This window comes from Aptenodytes forsteri, unplaced genomic scaffold, assembly GCF_000699145.1.
Source record: "Aptenodytes forsteri isolate BGI_AS27 unplaced genomic scaffold, ASM69914v1 Scaffold518, whole genome shotgun sequence".
Taxonomy (NCBI): Eukaryota; Metazoa; Chordata; class Aves; order Sphenisciformes; family Spheniscidae; genus Aptenodytes; species Aptenodytes forsteri.
In genome coordinates this window covers 587,926-607,439 of record NW_008795773.1, presented here as the reverse complement: position 1 = coordinate 607,439, position 19,514 = coordinate 587,926, and the positions used below count along the sequence as shown (strand labels likewise).

Here is a 19,514-nt window from a genome sequence, read left to right as displayed (position 1 = left end):
CGGACTCGCAAGGCCCGGCCCGGCCCGGCCCGGCGGGTTCCCGGGGCTGGGGCTGGGCTGGCTGCCCCGTATCCTTCCCTAACCCAGCCCCACGGGACCCATGCTGTCCCCGTCTCCTTCCCAGGGGCTGCCCCATAGCCTTCCTAGGGGGTTGCCCCAGCTATAGGGACCTGTCTTGTCCCCATACGCCTCCCAGGGGCTGCCCCGGCTATAGCGGCCTGGACTGCACCCGTATTGCACCCACCCGGCTGCCCCACATCCCACCTCTGGGTGCGCCCCTCTCTACAGGGACCCGGGATGCACCCATTTACCACCCACGGGGCCGCCCCCGGCTATAGGGACTCGGGGCTGCCCCTGTGTCCTCCCCAAAGATGGTTAAACACCCCTCTTCCAAGGGATGTCTAACACCCCGTGAAAACGGGGAGAAAGCTCTGCTGTGATTTCTGTGCCCGCCGCTGTGGATATTGTCGTTTCCTTGTTCCGTGGTACGGATTTCACTGCAATGCCCCAACAGGCTTAGGCAGCAGCACGGGTTATTTTTAAAAAAACAATTTAGTAAAAAAATGTTTTTGATTTCTGTTAAGCAATGCATTTGGGGGGAAGGGAGGATAGGAGATCCTTCAGCGTGAAATCCAGTCTTCTGGCGGCGTAGCTTTGTATGGATCAGTTGCTGCAGGATCCCCGTTATTAGAGAGCTTTGTGATGGACCAGGTTCATGATAAACGTGTCGGGAAGCCTGCCAGATAGTAAAACCTCAGATGAACATCCTGCCCGAGCAACTGCTGTTCTCGTTCAGGATTCAGAAAAATCTACTCTTTTTTGCAGCGGGCAAGAGGCGGGAGAATGCAGTTGGACACAAGACAGACCTCTCGCTTTCCTTGCAGCCTCCCGCGGCTGCCGGCAGCTCTCTGCCTTGATCCAGCTCGGTTTGAGCTGATGTGCGGGTAGGGACGATCGCACGTGTACATTAACCACATGAGTGGGGAAACTAACCGCTGGTTGGGAAACATAGTAATCATCGTAATTAAAAAATCAGAATTTACGTCTTAGCTTTTCCCTAGAATCTTGTTTTGCAGGAGAAACAACTTGCAGAGTTCTCCCATTGTCAAAGAAAAATCGTATTTGTTCCTAATGTACTGAAACGATTTGGACACTCGGTCTGATTGAAAGAAGTAAATTGCCGAATTATCACTGCCCCTCAACTGTGGGACTTGTCATTCTTCACATCTTTTGAACATGCAAACTCATGGATAGAGCAGGCGGAGATTAACTGGGTATTACTAATTGCTAATCACAAAGGCTGTCAGGGTAAAATTAGAAAAGGAGTGTTTCGTAGAAACCCACCCCCTCTTGCTTAGTGCTTCCAGTATTTGGTTTTCAAGTTTTTGTGGGCAGAGCCTTGAAGCAGGTTTTTTCTTTGCTAGAACAAGCAGGTGGGGTTTTTTTTCTGATTTTTATTAGCAAACTACTACTGACCCAGAAGACGGGAATGCTAATGAACACCTAGTACAGACTAAATCCAATTAGTGTGTCCTGAGCTAAGAAGAAGTCATTCACTGCCATTGAAACTGGTTTCTGCTCGGTCTGTGACCCGCGAGGGTAAGAGGGAGAGATGCTGCCTCGGCCCGAGCGCGGCTCCGCCAAAGGCTCCTCACCCGGAGGGATGCTCGTGCGGGGACTGGCTGTCGTGATGCTGCTTGTGGGGGATGCCCTGGGACGGGGCAGGCTGGTCTCAGCCTGGACAGCAAGTATTTTTTTGCTGAATGCATCTGGGTTATCAAGATAGTTTTGTCTAGCCTGGACCTGGGGATGGAGTTTGGACATAGAAGCTGCTGGTCCCAAAGTGTTCCTCAGCCTATGGAAAGACCACTTCAAGCTTTACATTAAGTCAGGCTGGTCCAGTTAAGTTCCAGCTGCCCGTGACTGCAGTTATCTTGGTCTAAAGATACAGTCCCACCAGCCGGCTGTACAAACTTCAGCCTGAAGGTGTTTGCATTCACCAGTCTCGAGATTGGGATCTCCGGGAAATATGGAAGTCAAGAGCAGGTACTGGAGTAAGAGGAGGTGTAAGGCGCTAGAAGAATTATAGGCAGCAGCGCCATCTCTATTGTGGCCTCACCAAGCTTGGATATTTTAAAGCGCAGCTGTAAGGTCCCAGTAACCTCACCTCTGAAGCTGGCTCTGCTCTAAGCAAAAGGTTTGACCAGGGACCTCCAGATGTCCCCTCCGCCGAGGTTTTTCCTCTTACTCTAAATGAAGTTAAGATGTAGATAACGTGTTTTCAGCACCTTATCCCATGTATGGAACAAGCAGAAACCTCTCTGGATTCCCAGTAATGCTGTGTCTCCTCACCCACAGGTCGTGTCCCAGCAGCAGGTGCCCGAGATGCTGATGTGATGCTCACCGCTGCTGGCCGTAGCGGGAGCCGTGCTCGTCGGCAGGGCTATGGGGAAACTGCAGAGTAAAATCAGCTTCCACACCGCCAAATACAGGTAAAACAACCCCAGATGATCCTGTCTTAAGTTAATAAACCAGTTATGAGAGTCAATACAGAACAGCAAATGAACAGAAAATATAGCAAGCACATGGTTTTAGTTTCATTATTGAATGTATGAATCAGATTTTCATTTTTGACCCTCGCTTCTAAAGTCTGCTCAGCTTCTTTGGGGGACTGAAATCCAAAATGTAGCATGTAAACGTGGCCGGTGGTCGTGCTCTGTGATGGCTAAGGCAGAGCTCTGAAGGCTAACAGCTTCAGGGGTGGCTGTTTGGCCCAAATATCCAAACTGCTTCATTGTCTCTTCAGAGACTGTCATCAGCTTTCATCGGCAAGGTGCAATAATTCGGTGCCTGGCAGCAAGGTGGGCGATCTCTGCCTGGAGATCAGCCGAGAGCACAGGGTGGCAGCGGGGGGGACTCGACGTGCTTGGCAAGGCTGGTGTCAGAGCAAAGGAGAGCAGCAGAGCCTGAAAGGTGTTAGTGGAAGCGGAGGCTGGCAAGATCAAAATTTCTTTTCTTCTTTGCACCAGCATGGAGTGAGTAAACATCTAAATATTTAGCAGCTCTAGAGGTGGAATAGGCCTGCTCCATCTCACCTAGTCCAGGAGATGCATTTGTCCAGTCACAGCTTCTCTTCAGCTTTCTAAAGGCAGATGTTGTCACTCTCCAGCCCAGGCAGTGGTGCCACCTCCCAGACCTTGGTCTCGTCGGGGAACGGCACCCTGACTTTGCCTTAAAGCGCCCTGCAGCTCCCGCCGCTGTCTCTGTGCCTGCTGCAGGGCCGATGGCTCCGTGGAAGAGACAGGACCTGTTCGAGCCGTTCAGCAGCACGGCCCCGCGCACACCGATGCCGTCACTTCTGTGGCTGCTCTCAATCCAGACCTGTGCGTGTCAGGAGGAAGGGATAAGGTGAGGTACCCCGCGCCACGGGGCACAAAGCACAGTCACAGGCAGGAAAATGTATTGACAGGTTAGGAAAATAAAGTTTAAATGTGAGCTTTAAACATTTCCGTGAACGGTAACAACTTTGTCAGCTGCTGAATTTAGAAAGAAAAGATGAGCTTAGGGTGAGGGCATACACTGGAGCTCATTGAATCAAATTCTGTAACCTCTCCAGAGCTCAGATCACATCAAATGCTCTCACCCAGGCTTGGAATCACGGGACTGGTCCTTCTCTTACGTTACCTGGCAATGGACGGGCTCTAAAGACAGTTGTATATGCTGTAGGAGCTCAAAACCAGAAGAACCCGTTCCCTCTCCAAGCTTGGACTGTGCGCGGGTCTCGGTGTAACGTAACCAAGAACGTGCATAATCCCCCTTCACCCGCCCTCCTGCTGCCGCTGCTGATTGCCTCTCCCTGCTCCTCCGCAGAGCGTGGCTGTTTGCAGCTGGAGATCCGGGGCTGCGCTGCGGCGGTTCATCGGGCACGAGCGGGAGGTCACCAAGGTGAGCGACAACCGATCGAGTGCGGTGGGGTCTCCCGTACTGTTACCTGTCAGAAACGGGGGAACCAGGCATGATGGAGCGATGGTTTGTCATCCACAGGGGGCTCGCTTTGCTCCGTCAGAAAGAGGGACCGGGGTATCGGAATGCGTTAGGTTTTTCCCAAGGTCCCAACCGATACTTCGCTGTCCAGGGAAGCAGCAGGGAGTGGTTGCATCCAGACTAAACAGGGCTCCAGGAGCCTTGGACATGGGCTTATCTTCCTCTCCAAGAGACTGGGTAGCAAAAACTCAGGATGAATTACTAGGTCAAGTTTTTGATTCAGAGATGCCGTTCACTTTTCTTCAGGTCTCATTCCGCTGGACTCATCGTTATTCTACAAATCAGCCATGCCTGGGAACAGCAGGGCTTTAATTTTCCTTCTGGCATCCTGATTACAAAGCCAAACACGCTACTTGGAGAGCAAACGTGCAGGGCTGTATACCTGTGTGCGTGGCGTGGCCGATGCACCTCGGCTGGGGACAGCCCCGTGGGTCCCCTGTGCTGTGGGCATTGGAGGGATGAAGGGGGCTTCGTTCATCCCAGTGCTCAAAGCAACTGTGCACTGGGCTCATTTGGGTTTTTAAGGATTTTTTTCCCACAAAATTAATGGTTTCTGAGAACAAGATCCGAGAACCCCCATCCACCATCCAGCTCCCTAGTTCTGAGAGGACGTGGGTCCCGCTAGTGGGTCGCACACCCCAGCTGCCTGACATTCCCCGCCACGACACACACGGCCACAGTACGGGCTGCAGCAATCGCACTCAGGCTGAGCGGTTTCCCCCAGCCCCGCTGCGTCGGGGTTTGCCTGTGGCCGGGATCTGGCAGAGCAGAAGCAAGCAGGAGTCTCGGTGTGAGCGTCGGGCAATCCGGCACGTGCACATCCAGCATGGACAAAACAGAGTTTGAAGGCCAGGCTCTCCCCAGTCACGTTTCTGCATGTCTTCGGCTTTGACACGACGGCAGGAGTGTTGTGTTCTCCCCGCGCACGGCTGGGCTGGGTGGGGAGGCTAACAGGCTTCTCTCATCTTGTCCTTGGCAGGTCACCTCTGCCCCTGACTCAAAGAGTCTTCAGCAGGCTCTCCCCAGTCACGTTTCTGCATGTCTTCGGCTTTGACACGACGGCAGGAGTGTTGTGTTCTCCCCGCGCACGGCTGGGCTGGGTGGGGAGGCTAACAGGCTTCTCTCATCTTGTCCTTGGCAGGTCACCTCTGCCCCTGACTCAGAGTCTTCAGTGCATCCCGGGACAAGACGGTGATGATGTGGGAGCTTCACGGGACTTCGGGGCCAAGCCAGCACTTCCCAGGACATGACCTGGTTGTTACTGGACTGGCTGTGAGCCCGGGTGAGGGACAACACGCTCCCATTCCCCAGGGATTTCTTGACAACTTTTCTTGACCTTTTTTTTGCGTTAACTTGTGGTTGCAGATGCCTCCCAGCTGTGCACGGGTTCACGAGACAACACCATGTGCAAGTGGGACACAGAGACCGGAGAGTGTCTGGGCAGAGCCGCTATCTCCAGGAATCTGGTAGGAGCCGCTGGTTCCTTGCAGTCTATCACGGCACCTCGCTGCCTACTTGGTTATTTCACACATGAAGCCGTGTAGAGTGAATTTGCTCTGAGCTCGGTGCTACAAGAAGCCCTTGAGGCACTGCACGGGTTGCCTGAGCACCTGGGGAGACCAAAGCTTGAGGCCGGTTACTTCATTCTCCAGGTAACAACAAATCCAGGAGCACAAAGGTACCAAGAGACATACGGCAATTTATTAATGCTCTACCTCAGAGCTGTTAGGAAGCACATCATGCAGTGGGGGCTGCATTCCCTTCTGTACCAGCCCAGCAGCGGAGCTGGTATGGGTACTGTCTTCTAGTGCGCGCGGTACCCCTATTCCCTTGGCTCTGTGTCCTGTTGAGCTGTCGGCACCTCCCTGCCTGCAGATAACCCCCAGTAACCACGCTGGGATTGAACCTGGTGGGGGAGCAGCGTTGGCGCGAAGCAGAAAAAAACTTCATCCAATGTTTGCTGCTCACAACCCAGCACGAGGAGGGAGAGGATGGGAGCTCGGCGGCTGTGTATCTACAGGCAGACACCAGCCTGGGCTGCACGCAGAGGTGGGCTTCTGCTCATCCTTTCTTCTCCGCAGGTCACACATCTGTGCTGGGTTCCTGGGGAGCCTTACGTCATCCAGACCTCAGAGGATAAAACGATCAGGTAAATTCTACATGTGGCCACAGAGAAGGGAGTTGGGGCACACGGGGATTATGGAAGATGCTGGTGCACAAGGGGCTGTTTCTTTGGTTGTTTGTCATGACCACCTGGTCTCCTGTACTCTGCTGGGGTGGCTAGAAGCCCCCTTCCAGCTCACCTGGGTCTTGGAGCATGGTCCCTTGCCAGGGGAGGACAGTATGAGGACACCCCTGGCTGTAAGCAGCACTGGGTGGCAACTGCGGGTGAAAAAGAGAATTTATAAAAAAGCTCGGCACAGCTGCTCTGGCTAAAGATTGATCCAGGACAGATAAATGCAAGGGTGCAGTGAGAGCTTTGGGAGCTCGACTTGCTGGGAGAAAGGAGGGGGACTGCCCCACGAGGGACGGCAGCAAGGGCAAAGCGTGAGGGCGCAGCAAGGGTGTGCAGGAGGGCATGGAGGGAAGCCCATCGTGGCACTGATGCGTCAGAGTCCCCCCTTCCCCACTCCTGTTCCTTCCAGGATCTGGGACAGCCGGGAGCTGCAGGTGGCACACACGTTTCCAGCCAAGCAGCACATTCAGACGTGCTGCGACGTGAGCCAGGACGGGCGGTACTGCCTCAGCAGCAGCAGCGGCTCCGCTGGCGAGGGCGGCGAGGCGACCGTGAGTTTGCTGGGCAGCAAGTCCTGCTTTTTCTGGTTTTTCTCCAATGTCGACGGCATACAGTGGAGGGCAGCAGTTCAGTGCTCCAAGGATCTGCTTGCTCCCGTTGCGTTGGCCTTATGCTGGTGTCACCAGCCAGGGCCAGAGCTTAGTGTCTTCCTGCCTGTCCCTTTGGTAAGTCTTCTGCTCAGAGAATATCCGAGCAGATATTCTTCCTGATTAAAGCACTGGGGTTTTGTTTCAGTAATGGCATCGAGGAGCATGAGGTTCTTGCAGAAAGCCTGTAAGGGACCCCTTGCTCGAGGTGTTCCAAACCAGGGATTCAATCCTGCAGGTTCTGAGCCCTGTGTGTGAGCATCAAGAGGATGAGACCATCCCATCCCAGGGAGAGCAGGGCTGAGGACGGGAGCAGGCTGGAGACGTGGTTTTCTGCCTGCACAGTCTTAGCCCATCAGCTCTAATGGGCGTGGGCACATGCCCACAGAGTCACCGGTGGTGAAAATCCTTTGGGGTTTGAAGTTCTCCAGGACTGTGAGCATGAGCAGGGGACAAAGGCGGTAGATATTGTACTCTGAGCATTGGCAAGGAGCTCTTAATCCAAAACCATCTTCCTTTCGTTGTAAAACAGCTCCCTGTAGGCAAGTGACAGTAAGAGAGCCTGAGCTCTAAACACTGCCTGTTGCCTTGCAGCTGTGGGACCTACGGCAGACAAGGAACCGAGTGCGTGAGTACAAAGGGCATTTCCAGACCACGACCTCATGCGTTTTCCTTCCACGGGGCCCAGCTCTCGCCCCCAGCATTGCCACGTCCTCGTACGACAGCACAGTGAAGGTCTGGAACCAACACACTGGAGGTAGGGGAGGGTCCTGCCCACTCAGTGTGCCTCACCCTGGGATAACAAAACTGCTTCCTTCGTTTCTGTCTACTGGTGGTAATGGGGACAATGAAGCCTGAAATCTCTGGGTGTTACTCTAATCCGGCTGCAGGGCAAGGTGGAGATATGCCCCAGAGCAAACCCTCCAGCGAAGGAGGGTGTTTGGGTGCGTAACGTTGGAGGTGACGGGTGTCCTTCCTAAACTAAAAGGAAGTAATGACAAGATGGCTTTTAAAGATATGTCCAAGTTCAGCAATGAAAGAACAAATGATAAAAAACTCAAAAAGAACAGAGGAACTCTGGGGCTTTCCGCAGATACCAGTGGAAAGTTGTAAAGAATAGAAGTTGTGCTGGAGGATAGAGGGCTGGCCAGCAGCTGCCCTCAATTTGTTCATCCTCTTGAAGGGGAACCGCGGGCATTTCGGGGTTAACCCTGCCTGCTGGAGTACTTGGTGAGGGCCGAGTCCTCACCTGAGCTGGACACGAAGGCTGTTTACCTGCCAAGCCCTGCCATAGCAGCAGCTTGTTAGTAACCGAACGCCTTGGGCAGAAGGCAGAGACCTCTTGGGAAACGGTTCAGGTTCACAGATGGGCACTGAATGCGGCAGAAGTCATCAGCATTAGACACTCCCCGTGGCTAAGCACCTCTCCAAATGCACTTATTTAACATAGGATGAAAATAGAAACCTGATGATCTCCCACAGAAAACTCTCACCTTCTGTTTCACTTACCTCTTCTTTCACCCTGGTGCTTGTGCACGCCGAGACAGCCGCAGGGTTGGCAGCAGCTTTATTTTGATCCTATTGCCTTCACAACTGGGTGACCTTCACAGCCGTCAGCCTTAATTCAGGTGCTCTTGGAAGGGTGTAAGTCACCACGAGTTGCCTGTATGTCTGTGTCAAATGCGGCTCTGTTAGCAGCTCAGCGTGGGGTTAGTGTCTGCACGAATGCTGCCTCAGGATATTTTTTAATACTAGACACAACCAGAAGGGCTGGTGTGGTGCTGGATACTGTAAATCTTATTTCTGTTTCTCTTTTGGTGATTTATCAAAACTGCATGTTGAGCGTAGCACAGTCCTTACGAAGAATTTTTCTGGACTGTAAGCAATTTGGGAGAAAAAGGCATGTTGGGAATGCCTCCACGTGAGCCCTGCAGCTCTGCCCAGTGGGGTCTGTCTGTCCATCCATCCCTGCTTCCTCTCCAGGGAAGGGGCAGAGCCCGACCTCAGCCTGGATCCACATTAGCTGGGCAATGCACAGATCCCCTGTGGGGCTTACGGGGGTGGAGGTGTCTCTTCCAGAGGTCACGTCCCGTTGCCCTTGGACATGGGACAGCAAGGGGTGCAGCTCACCCTCGGAGCAGACGGACGCACACGGGCAAAGCCAGGAGGTGGGAGGTTGGTGTGGTCATGTCTCAGCTCGTCAAACTGTGTCCCGAGTGACTTCTCTCTTCCCTCCCCAGCCTGCCTGGCCACCTTGTGCCTCGAGGGATCGGGACCACTGGCCTCGCTGGCCGTCTGCGACAGCTCCACGCTGCTCTGTGCCAGTTTTAACTCGGGAATTCACGTACTCCAGATGAGTGACCACGCGGACCTGCTGCTGGAGGAGGTGGCAGTGTTTTGACTGTAGTAACCTTTCCGACAGAGACTGCCCTGCGAGGGGATGCGATTCCCCGAGAGTTTCCCCCCAACTGCAAGCACCGGGAGACCTTGCGCCTGTAGAGCAGCGATGTGCGATCAGTGGGGCAGGGGGATTTACTGGTTTCAGTTTGTGGGTGGCGGGAAGGCACTGGAGTTGTCTAGAAGAAAAGCCGAAGCATGGATGCATTCGGGCCAAGTTCTCACTCCTGAAAGAGCCTTGTGTATTTTATTTACAAAACCTCTGTGCAGGCTAGCTGCACGTGATGGGGGCTAAGGGAGGAGGAGATGAGCTGTGAGAAGCCAAGGGGCAGCGCTGAAGGGGGCCAGGGCACGGGGCAGGGAACGCTCGGCCTCCTTCCCCTTGCTCCAGTGGAGTGGAGCTGAACGTGGTGTGACAGAAACCCTGCACTGGGATTCATACGCCGGGAACAATGCGAGTATAAACGCAGAACATTCACTGGGGTCCAAAATTTCATCCTAAGCCAGCTAGAAACATGGGAGCCTGCAGGGCGACTGCTGGGCCAGCATCATCCCGTGAGTGGCAACCTGATGAGAAACGCCCTGGGGGGGCTTGTCCTGGCTGCACAGCGGCCAGGCGCAGACAGTCCCTTTAGCAGCCACTTTATGAGGTGGCTAAGAACCAGCTTGAGCACATGCAGCTGGTCCAGGCTTACACGAGAGGAGGCTGCAATGAAGTATTTTTCTGTGTTGGTCGCTGGCCTCTCGACCCATAGCATTTTCCCTGGGAGTAAATAAGAGCCAGCATACAGCACGTGGCAGGTGCCACCATACTGGCACTCCGCTAGAAGAAAAGTAACTTGTGAGTGGGTTTGGGGTTGTTTTTTTTTCTTAAAACACAATCTCCAACTTCTGTTGAGAACAGCACTGTGTTCACTCCCAAGGAACATGGGCAGCTGCTCTCCAGCTGACAATGGGGAGATGAATCGGTCTTCTCTTTTCTCCCAAAGGTTTTTTACGATAGCAGACAGAAATCAAACCGTGTGTTGTGAAGTACCTGTAATTTCTCCATTCCTTAGTCAGACCCAGAGGCTAGGGTGCACATTCAAAACACGTTTCGATTTTCCAGAACACAACATTTGCAAAACCTCAATTTAAAGAATAAACAACAAATAAGAAAGCTCCGCACAGTGCAAGTTAGAACAAGACAATCCTATGCTGAAATAGCCTTCTTCGTATCGTCTCAGGTGAGACACAGCAAAAACTTGAACTTCCTTAGTCAGACCCAGAGGCTAGGGTGCACATTCAAAACACGTTTCGATTTTCCAGAACACAACATTTGCAAAACCTCAATTTAAAGAATAAACAACAAATAAGAAAGCTCCGCACAGTGCAAGTTAGAACAAGACAATCCTATGCTGAAATAGCCTTCTTCGTATCGTCTCAGGTGAGACACAGCAAAAACTTGAACAGGAGATGCCTACGGATTTGAAACACCAGTTCATGAGACCGCTCAAGGAGCGAGGACATGAGACGTACACGGAATAAGAGCCAGCATACAGCACGTGGCAGGTGCCACCATACTGGCACTCCGCTAGAAGAAAAGTAACTTGTGAGTGGGTTTGGGGTTGTTTTTTTTTCTTAAAACACAATCTCCAACTTCTGTTGAGAACAGCACTGTGTTCACTCCCAAGGAACATGGGCAGCTGCTCTCCAGCTGACAATGGGGAGATGAATCGGTCTTCTCTTTTCTCCCAAAGGTTTTTTACGATAGCAGACAGAAATCAAACCGTGTGTTGTGAAGTACCTGTAATTTCTCCATTCCTTAGTCAGACCCAGAGGCTAGGGTGCACATTCAAAACACGTTTCGATTTTCCAGAACACAACATTTGCAAAACCTCAATTTAAAGAATAAACAACAAATAAGAAAGCTCCGCACAGTGCAAGTTAGAACAAGACAATCCTATGCTGAAATAGCCTTCTTCGTATCGTCTCAGGTGAGACACAGCAAAAACTTGAACAGGAGATGCCTACGTGGATTTGAAACACCCAGTTATGAGACCGCTCAAGGAGCGAGGACATGAGACGGTACACGGAAAAGAAAAATTTCCCTGGCCTTTAAGATCTACTGTGAGGGAGTACAAAGGGGACGCAGACCTCCACATTCAGAGACTCCCCTGCAGCGGCAGGGGAAGCAGGGTACCATCCTCCTGTAACCCTGACAGCTAGTTTTTCTTTCTCCAAATGCAAATCGAGTTTGAAGCCACAGACTCCTACCAAAGGCTCCTGGAAAATGGAAGGTAAGAAGGGCGTTAACAGAGGCTCAACAGCACACCATACCCGAGGTGTTGTGTGGCTACCTACAAATGTTTAGAACAGACTGGAGAAAACCTGTGAGCCTAACGTGGAAGGGAGGGTGGACGCAGATGGATCATCTCCAAATTACAGCAGAAAGCAGTGTCTGCAGTATAAAAACAAAGTCCTAAAAAGAGGAAAAACATCACCCAAGATTTGACTCCAACCAAGCCCTGGCAAACACAGGTGCTTCAGAAACACCTCAGCCCAAGACCAGCCAGTGACTACCGCTGCCGTAACGCATGTTGCAATAGCCGACTCCTTTTTTTCCTTTAATATAAAAAAAGCAAGTCTTAGTTGAAAGCCATTAACGTCTCCATTCCCGTTCACCAGCAGCACCTCTGAGCTACTCCGCTGTCCACAACTTGAAGGTTCTGTCATAGGAGCAGGTCGCTATCAGCTGGCCGTCGAGGGAGATATCCAGTCCCATCACCTTTCCCTCGTGACCAGCCAGCGTCTTCAAAGGCGACCAGCCGGGGTGAGTCCAGATCTTTGCGGTGTTGTCGTAAGCGCCTGTGAGCAGGAAGTTTCCGTGATTGGCTGCAGTAGAGGAGGAGAAAAAGGGAGAAGCGAGATTTGCAAATAAAAACATGACAAATCGTCTCTGCTAACCAGTACAGGCCTTCTTGACCTGAAGATGCATTTCTGAGTTGCCCCATCCCCTGCCACCTCAGCTCAGGAGAGGCAGGGATAAGGAACATCAGAGAGGAGGCACCTACGTTCAAATTTCACCCCGGTCACCAGGTTCTGATGGGCAGGAATGGTGTAGATGCACTTCCTCTGGCGGAGGTCCCACACTTTGCAAGTATTGTCACCACTGCCAGTTGCGACGTGGTATCTGCCAAAGGGTGGAGGAAGAACGTGTTGTTGGGAGCTGGGGTTTGTACTCAGAGCTCCCATGTAAACCATGCAAGCTCCTTTCTTACCCATTTGGGGAGAAGTTAACCCCGTAGATCTCCTTCAGGTGGCCTTCTAGAAACATGATACAGCGTCCCGTGCGCAAGTCCCACACCCGGCCAAAAGCATCCAGTCCACTAGGAAGAGAGGACCCGAGCATTACCCATCGGAGACTCCAGCAACTGCCAGAGTACGCTCAGCTTCACCCGCAGAAATCGCTGGGGCGCTTGGCATCAAACAGCGACAAAACCTTGATAATATTTCACGTCCAGTCCTGACGCAAAGCAAACTCACCCAGTCCCAGCGAGAGACCCGTCTGTGTGAAAGGCAATGTCATAGACACCTTTACTGTGCCCTTCCTGATGGAGAATCTCTTCCTGAGCTTCTAAGTCCCACAAGCGCCATGAGTGATCGTAGCTGTAAAAACAAAGCATTTGTCCAACTAAATGTATCTCCAGGGAGAATAACAGGATATTTCACTAACTCTGTGGGCCTTTTATTTCCAGCTGGAGACCAACAGCATCTCACATGAGGGGCAGAGAACAGAATCCCAATGACTTGCTGTTATTTATTTATTTTAGTTGAAGATGTCCCTGCCCACGGCAGGGGGGTTGGACTAGATGACCTTTAGAGGTCCCTTCCAACCCAAACTATTCTGTGATTCTATGATTTACACTGCAACAGCCCAGCCGTTGTCAAGAATGGCCAACCCTTGCCCGTGTGGGGCTCCTCTGCAGACAAGCAGTGGTACCCACGGGGCTACCAGCTAGACGTTACCAGCTAGGTAATGTCTTAAAGCAAATAACCAAATCTCCATACCAGGTAGTACCCAGGAACCTGCCAGATGGGTGCCACATCACACGTGCCACTCTCATGCTGTGTCCTTCAATATCTGCCACCGGTTCATCACTGAAAAACAGAAACAAAAATCATCGGACACTGGTCAGAGGTGACTGGCTCTAGCCAGGCCTTTGCAAACATTATGATCACAGCAAGACAGCTGCTAATTAAGCGCAAGCCAGACAGGAAAATCAGTGTTTTAACTAGTGACTCTGAATTCTGCCTTTCGTTCACACAGCTAAAGCTCTAAGCGAAACCCATGAATGTGGATTCATGTTGGTTATAAAGTTCTCCTGGGGCAATTATTTCCGGAAAATTAACAAGGCCCTTGTTAATTGCACTTTGAAAGTGGCAACAGCAGAAACAAAACGCGGACTCCCTGGACAGCAGGGAGTTTTAACTGTGGCTACACAGAACACATCCCCAACTACAGCAAATCCAGCTGTTCTGAGGAATCGCAGGGCAGGCAGGATAGAGTGAATGTTTATTCTCCCAGAATTACAGGCAGCAGGCCAGTAGCCTTCAGCAGAAGACCTGAACAGCGTGCAGAGTTTCTGTCCAACAGACCAACTAAAGAGACATGGTCACATGAGACTAATAAACAACCCGTCCCTTTGCACAGGTATGCTTCTGCAATTAGAAACAGTGGCTTTCAGCTAAGGATAAACAACTGAGGATCTCAGAGCCGCCTGCCTCTTCCTCAGGTGCACTGCAGGGCTCCACTTTTCAAACACAGCAGGTGCTAGGGCTCGGTATCTACACCGTTCTCTTCTTCACAGGCTTGAGATAGATGCTGTGCATCTTCCAAAACTACACTGTGCAATGATAGGGCCGCTTGTTTTTATTACTGGATGAAGCTATGGTGCATGGTCATGTATTTGGTTAGTCCCTCTCCGAATACTGGTGCTTCCCAATAACTCAGAAGTTCATTTCTTAATATCCAAGAGGGGAAATTTTCTCCTAAATAAAAGGTTAGAATGAAACAATCTCCACATCTTCCATCCATCACCCAAAGCAGTTTACCAGTGCCCAGCAGCAATTCTGACTTGATTCTTTTCAGACGATTTCCCCTCACCTTGATTCCCCTAATCAGGGTGATCTCTTTTCCTGCTGAAGAAGGTGGCACATACTGAGGCCAGGAATTGCACTGGTATAACTACAAGAAAAGGTTATATTTGCAGGAGGATGGTAAATGTCCGATGTTTAATAACACAACATAAACCCCAAAACAACAATGCTGCAGCTGTGCATGTCTGGTATCATTCTGACCTTTCAAGGCTCCAGAGTTTGACAGACCCATCAGCCGCACACGAGGCCAGGTTAACGTCCTTCTTGTCTAGGGAGACAGTGGCTTTGGGATGGAAGACTATTGCTCCTACGTTGGTGTTATGTCCTTAAGAGAAAGGAAAACCACAATTCATAATCTGCCACATGATCTTGGCCAGTTCTTCAGAAAAACAGCGTTTCTTTGTTACTGATTAGTCGGGTACCAGTGAACACTTCCACTGTGTCCTGCCATGTCGGGTGAAGTTGCATTGTTACTACCAGACACATCTGTCCTGCAAACAGCTAAACTGCAACTCCAGTAGCAGCCACTTAAGAGTATCAAACGCCAAGGTTTGTAACCCTCAAAATGCAGTGAAAATTCAACATATGATCACGAGATTTGTCCTCACATTTGTATTTAGTCAAAGTTGTGACCACTGTCCAAAGAACCTCACTGCTGTTAAGTGGCCTGGCCAAAAACACTAATATTTGGCTCAAAATATCTCAAACCAGGTTTTGAAAGAAAACAAGAACATCATTCAGAAACAGAAACAACAAACTCGGGTCTTGGCTCTAAGAGAAAGGCCAGGACTTCCTCTTGATTATGAGACACACACCCATGCTCCGCAAGCCTGAGTGCTGCTCTCAGAGTAAAATCTGCCCAAAGAACACTACATTTTGAATCACAAAGTAATTCAGATATGGGAACTCAACCCGGAGAGGAACAGAAGAACTAAGCAAAGAGTCTCAGTGAAAGTTGCTCTCTACCTCGTAAGGTGTGAACAAGGTTGCAGTCAGGCACGGACCAGAGCTTGCACAATCCGCTCCTGTTGAAGACAAGAAACGGACATCAGAGTAGACAGGAACGTCAAAGAAGAGATCAAACACAGAGCTTCAAAACCACCCTGGGGGGTTCTGCAATGGCTAACATATCGATACGCTTTGGGCAACCAGCCATAGGGACTAATGGACTCAGACTGAAATCCCCGCTAAGCTCTAAAACGGGGTGAAGAGAGAGTTCAGAGTACCAAGAAAAAGCATTTCTGAACTCTCACGATTCACAGGCCTCCAACAACATCCCTCTCCGTCACTCCTGTTGTGCCCCCCTGGCCCCTAAAGCAAGTGCTGTAAAAGAAAACTTACCAACAGGCCGTAGCGAGGAGTTTGGAATTGGGGCTGAAGTGGCAGTAGGACAGTGGGCGATCATCTCCAATCTGACTGCAGAAGTTATTCAAGGACTGTGACGGAATACAAAGAAAATAATAAATGAGTCAAGTACAAACGACCTAGGGAAAGCCCTGGCCAAAGGCTGAGGTGAAGGAGGCAAATGTACACAGGAGGAGGCAGAGGCCTTTAGAAAGTCACTGTCAAAGGGAGGAGCTACCTCAGAGCCACTCCAGCTCCAAGCAGGAGGGCCACCGAGCCAGCCTGACTGTTGTAAGCTAGCACAGCCCCGGGGCACAGCTTAGCTCTCAACACGCCACCCATGGTACTTGCCACCGATAACCCCGCAGGCCTGCTTTGCAACTACGGTTTTGATAGAGAACTTACTGTAGTTTTGGCCTCTTTCTACAACTGTGTGCTTTGCATATACGGTTTTGATAGAGAACTTACTGTACTTACTACTTACTGTAGTTTTGGCTTCTTTCTAACCCATCCAAAACTACGGTTTTGATAGAGAACTTACTGTACTTACTACTTACTGTAGTTTTGGCTTCTTTCTACAACCCATCCAATGAATACCACCAGAAAGACTAGGGCAAGCAGTGTGGCGCACTCAGGGGAGAAGCAAATCCTCTGGCAGCTAAAGCTTCTGGGTGTAAACAGGATTAGAGTGGCAGCACACTGTGTGCTTGAGCCATTCTGTTCGGTTAAGCTGGGAATCTGACTTAACATGCTTGAAAAGGGCATCTCAGAGTCACCTAAAACATGTTTTGCATTACTGTGTTAGTTATTATTTCCCTTGGTTTTAAGCACTAGTGACCACTGTACAGGGAAAGGAAAGTGAGCAGCCCCTTCCTAGCCAGCTAAACCTGTGACAAAGCCAGGAATAAATTCCTTTAGCTTCACAGGCTAGTGGCAAGGCAACGCAGGGATGTCTCTTCATCCCTCTGCCACGCAAGGGAACAACTAAAGTACATCTCTCTGAATCACTGAAGAAAGAGTTTGAACACGCTTTATGCATATCATAGGGAAAGAGAGAAAAAGCAGAGCTTTCCAACAGGTGACAGGAACAGCACAGAAAACTACACGCATCTGGACAGCACCTCCGGGCAGCTGATCTCTCTGGAGATCAGCAAAAAGTTTTAAACACAGCAGCTGAGCAGCTGCCAAACCTACTCGCAGGGATTTGTGTAGCTCCTGTCTCTGCGAGGTCCTGGTTGCCTCCGGGATCTCTTTGAGCAGCCGGGCTTCTTCTAGCCGCTTCACTGCCCTGTGAAGAGGAAAGGTGGAGTACGAAGTCCCTATATTTCCCCTGCCCTGCTGCTGGAAACAGGCCTTTCCCCCTTCTTCCCCCAAACTGGGCTAATGCTACACTCAGTCACTGAGAACTCAAGCTCCAAGCTCACTGCACTTGTCTACCAGCGTACATTCCCCATTCCTTTGATCTCAAATGTCCTGCGCTACCCACAGTGGGATTAGCGGCTAGATTTTACAAAAGGTTGCATCTCCCTTCTTCATTTGTGCCGTTTTTCCTTACCTGGGGAGTGAGTAGTTAGCAAGCCACAGCCTCGCTGTTTTCAGACTGCGTGGTCCTTCGTGGTACCAGGTTTGCTGATACTGTAAGAAAAAGAACAAAACTGAAGAAAAAGCTAATGTGATACAGCTCTTCCATTCAGTCACCTTAGATGACCTCCTCTTAGTACGTAAGTGCCACCACAGCATCTGCTCCTAAATTTTGCTGTGTTAAGGCCTCTTTTTAAGGGCATTTTGCGTAACTATAAGCCCTAGAAAAAGGTATTAAGAGAAACAAGTCAAACTCTCTGCGCTACAGATCAGATCCTGACGTGCTGCCATTTCACTCAGGAATACTCCAACTGAACACTAACTCATTTTTACCTAATGACGTACAGCTCCCTCCTTCCCTACACATCACCCAGTAAAAAGAAAGCCCAGAGCTGCAGAAATTGTCCTTATTTCTTACAGCAACCCCCAAAAATAATAAGGAAAAAACGGACTCAGAAAAGAGAAAGGAGAAGCAGAAAGAAAGAAGAATCAAAGGCAGAAACAGATGCAGTTGCAGGAACATATTTTTTTCTTCCCAAGTATGAAGACAAACAACAATAAAGGACTTGCTACACTAAGTAACAGTCCAAACGTCTGATCTCGTTTTGTATGCTGTACGCAGCATGGAATTTGGCCTGCAGTACAAGCCAGACTTACTGCTCCTGATTTAGATAACACATCGCCACAGTTTTGCTAATCGGCAACGCAGAAGGAGCATGAAAGGATGACATGAGAATCCAAAGACTGACCAAAACCAAGAGCCCTGGACATAGAAGAGACCGTCAAAGTAAGGCACCTCAAAGGGTATCATACCTGTCTCGCTCAGCACTGAGAGAACAAGAGAGACCATTACCTCTTCTTTGGATTTTTTAGACCTGTCGTCATCTTTCCTGGTCTTTTTTAATGCGTCTGTGCCAACCACCGAAAGGATATTTCTTAATCTGGAAAGAAACACATTAAGTCATATTCCCTCAGTGAATTCTCAGCTAACCTGACAAATAATCACTGTCTGCCATTCTTTCTTCCTCAGCACTCTTGCTGCATTGTAATGAAGCATTGCCGACTGCCGGCACTCATCGCACCCCAACTACAAGGAAAACGTCAGGAATTTGATAAACTGAGAGTTCCCTGTTTGCAACGCTCGGGGCAGACACAGCACCTCTCCCTCCTTTCTGCAGGACCTTCTCCAAAGAGCGTGATGGGCTCCCCAAGCGCTCGCAAACAGGCTTTCACTTCAGAGTCGTCGGTGGACACGTTGATCTGCCGGGCTCTCTTCCTGCGCTCAAACTCAGCCAGCACTTCCGCCTGCCGCTCGCTCATGTGGTCTTCGAGATCAAAGACCTCACCTGAACAAAAAATGAAACATCAGCTTGAGAACAACGGTTGGACGAGAGATCCCTCTCAAACAGGAAGACCCAAACAAAGAGCCAACAGCCCAGGCAACTGTCTTGTGGTTTTGATTTCAAATTATGCTCCAAAGCTGATCAGAGACGTTTGAAAGTGTCACATTCCAGAGCGAGAGGGGGGGAAAAAAAGAAAAGATGGTTAAATATTCTCACCGCTGCTGATGTTGATGTTGCCAGCCTCGATGGCAGCTTTCATCCCTTCTTTTCCCAGCAACCCCGATTCTCCTTTTGCCAGACGCTCCCTTTCCTTCTCTTCCAAGCTGCCATAAAAGATGGGGGCTCTCTTGGGTGGGGGAGCATCGCCCTCTTCTGCGGGCTTGCTCTTTGTGGCCTGGAAGGTGAAGGCAGAATTTTAAGTGTGTTTTGGCTAAGAAGGAGACAACAAACAGCTTCTTTGGGCAAGAAAGCTCTGCTACAGAATGTTAGTACGTACGTCACGAAGAGGCCCTGAAATTGTACGCGAGGTGTTGATTTTCGACATTAAGGCTATGCCCCACGTGCAAAGATCAAAAGTAAAATGCCACGTTCAATATTTTTCTTAAGTGAGGCTGTGCTGTTTTCTGTTTCTTTATTATCTGCCTGGACCCCGGGTTTAAGGCTCTGAGGTTTTTCAATTTCAAAAAAGACCCCGCGGTTTAGAAGACGAAGCTTTTCCTAATCCTGCCGAACGAGCCCCAGAACAGGCGCCAGCGACGCCGGCCGCCGGCGCCCGCACCGGAG

General features: G+C 50.5%; 2 protein-coding genes across 2 annotated transcripts; one reads left to right on the top strand and one right to left on the bottom strand.

The window, feature by feature from the left end:
* The first annotated feature begins 2,445 nt into the window (after nucleotides 1-2,445).
* WDR31 (WD repeat domain 31) lies at nucleotides 2,446-9,328 on the top strand. Its single transcript, XM_009283614.1, has 9 exons — nucleotides 2,446-2,492; nucleotides 3,279-3,408; nucleotides 3,871-3,964; nucleotides 5,210-5,326; nucleotides 5,410-5,510; nucleotides 6,126-6,193; nucleotides 6,690-6,831; nucleotides 7,522-7,684; nucleotides 9,168-9,328. The coding sequence occupies exons 1-9, from the start codon at nucleotides 2,446-2,448 to the stop codon at nucleotides 9,326-9,328; spliced, it is 1,023 nt and encodes a 340-aa protein (XP_009281889.1).
* Nucleotides 9,329-11,096: 1,768 nt separating this feature from the next.
* On the bottom strand, nucleotides 11,097-19,121 carry PRPF4 (pre-mRNA processing factor 4). The gene is made up of 13 exons (XM_019473210.1): nucleotides 18,948-19,121; nucleotides 18,548-18,734; nucleotides 18,242-18,329; nucleotides 17,363-17,442; nucleotides 17,002-17,095; nucleotides 15,805-15,899; nucleotides 15,430-15,488; nucleotides 14,665-14,788; nucleotides 13,375-13,464; nucleotides 12,850-12,972; nucleotides 12,585-12,692; nucleotides 12,378-12,496; nucleotides 11,097-12,198 (listed from the first exon to the last, which is right to left on the bottom strand). Exons 1-13 carry the CDS (start codon nucleotides 18,988-18,990, stop codon nucleotides 12,005-12,007), a joined length of 1,404 nt encoding a protein of 467 aa, XP_019328755.1. The 5' UTR covers nucleotides 18,991-19,121; the 3' UTR covers nucleotides 11,097-12,004.
* Between the last annotated feature and the right edge of the window lie 393 nt (nucleotides 19,122-19,514).

Coding starts and splice junctions, on each gene's coding strand:
- WDR31 (XM_009283614.1), top strand. CDS start 2,446: ATGGGGAAACTGCAGAGTAAAATCAGCTTCCACACCGCCAAATACAG. Junction 3,965..5,209: donor GGTGAGCGACAACCGATCGA/GTGCGGTGGGGT, acceptor CCTGACTCAGAG/TCTTCAGTGCATCCCGGGAC. Junction 6,194..6,689: donor TCAGAGGATAAAACGATCAG/GTAAATTCTACA, acceptor TGTTCCTTCCAG/GATCTGGGACAGCCGGGAGC.
- PRPF4 (XM_019473210.1), bottom strand. CDS start 18,990: ATGAAAGCTGCCATCGAGGCTGGCAACATCAACATCAGCAGCG. Junction 18,735..18,947: donor CAACATCAACATCAGCAGCG/GTGAGAATATTT, acceptor TTTTTTGTTCAG/GTGAGGTCTTTGATCTCGAA. Junction 14,789..15,429: donor CCTTGTTCACACCTTACGAG/GTAGAGAGCAAC, acceptor CTTTCTCTTAAG/GACATAACACCAACGTAGGA.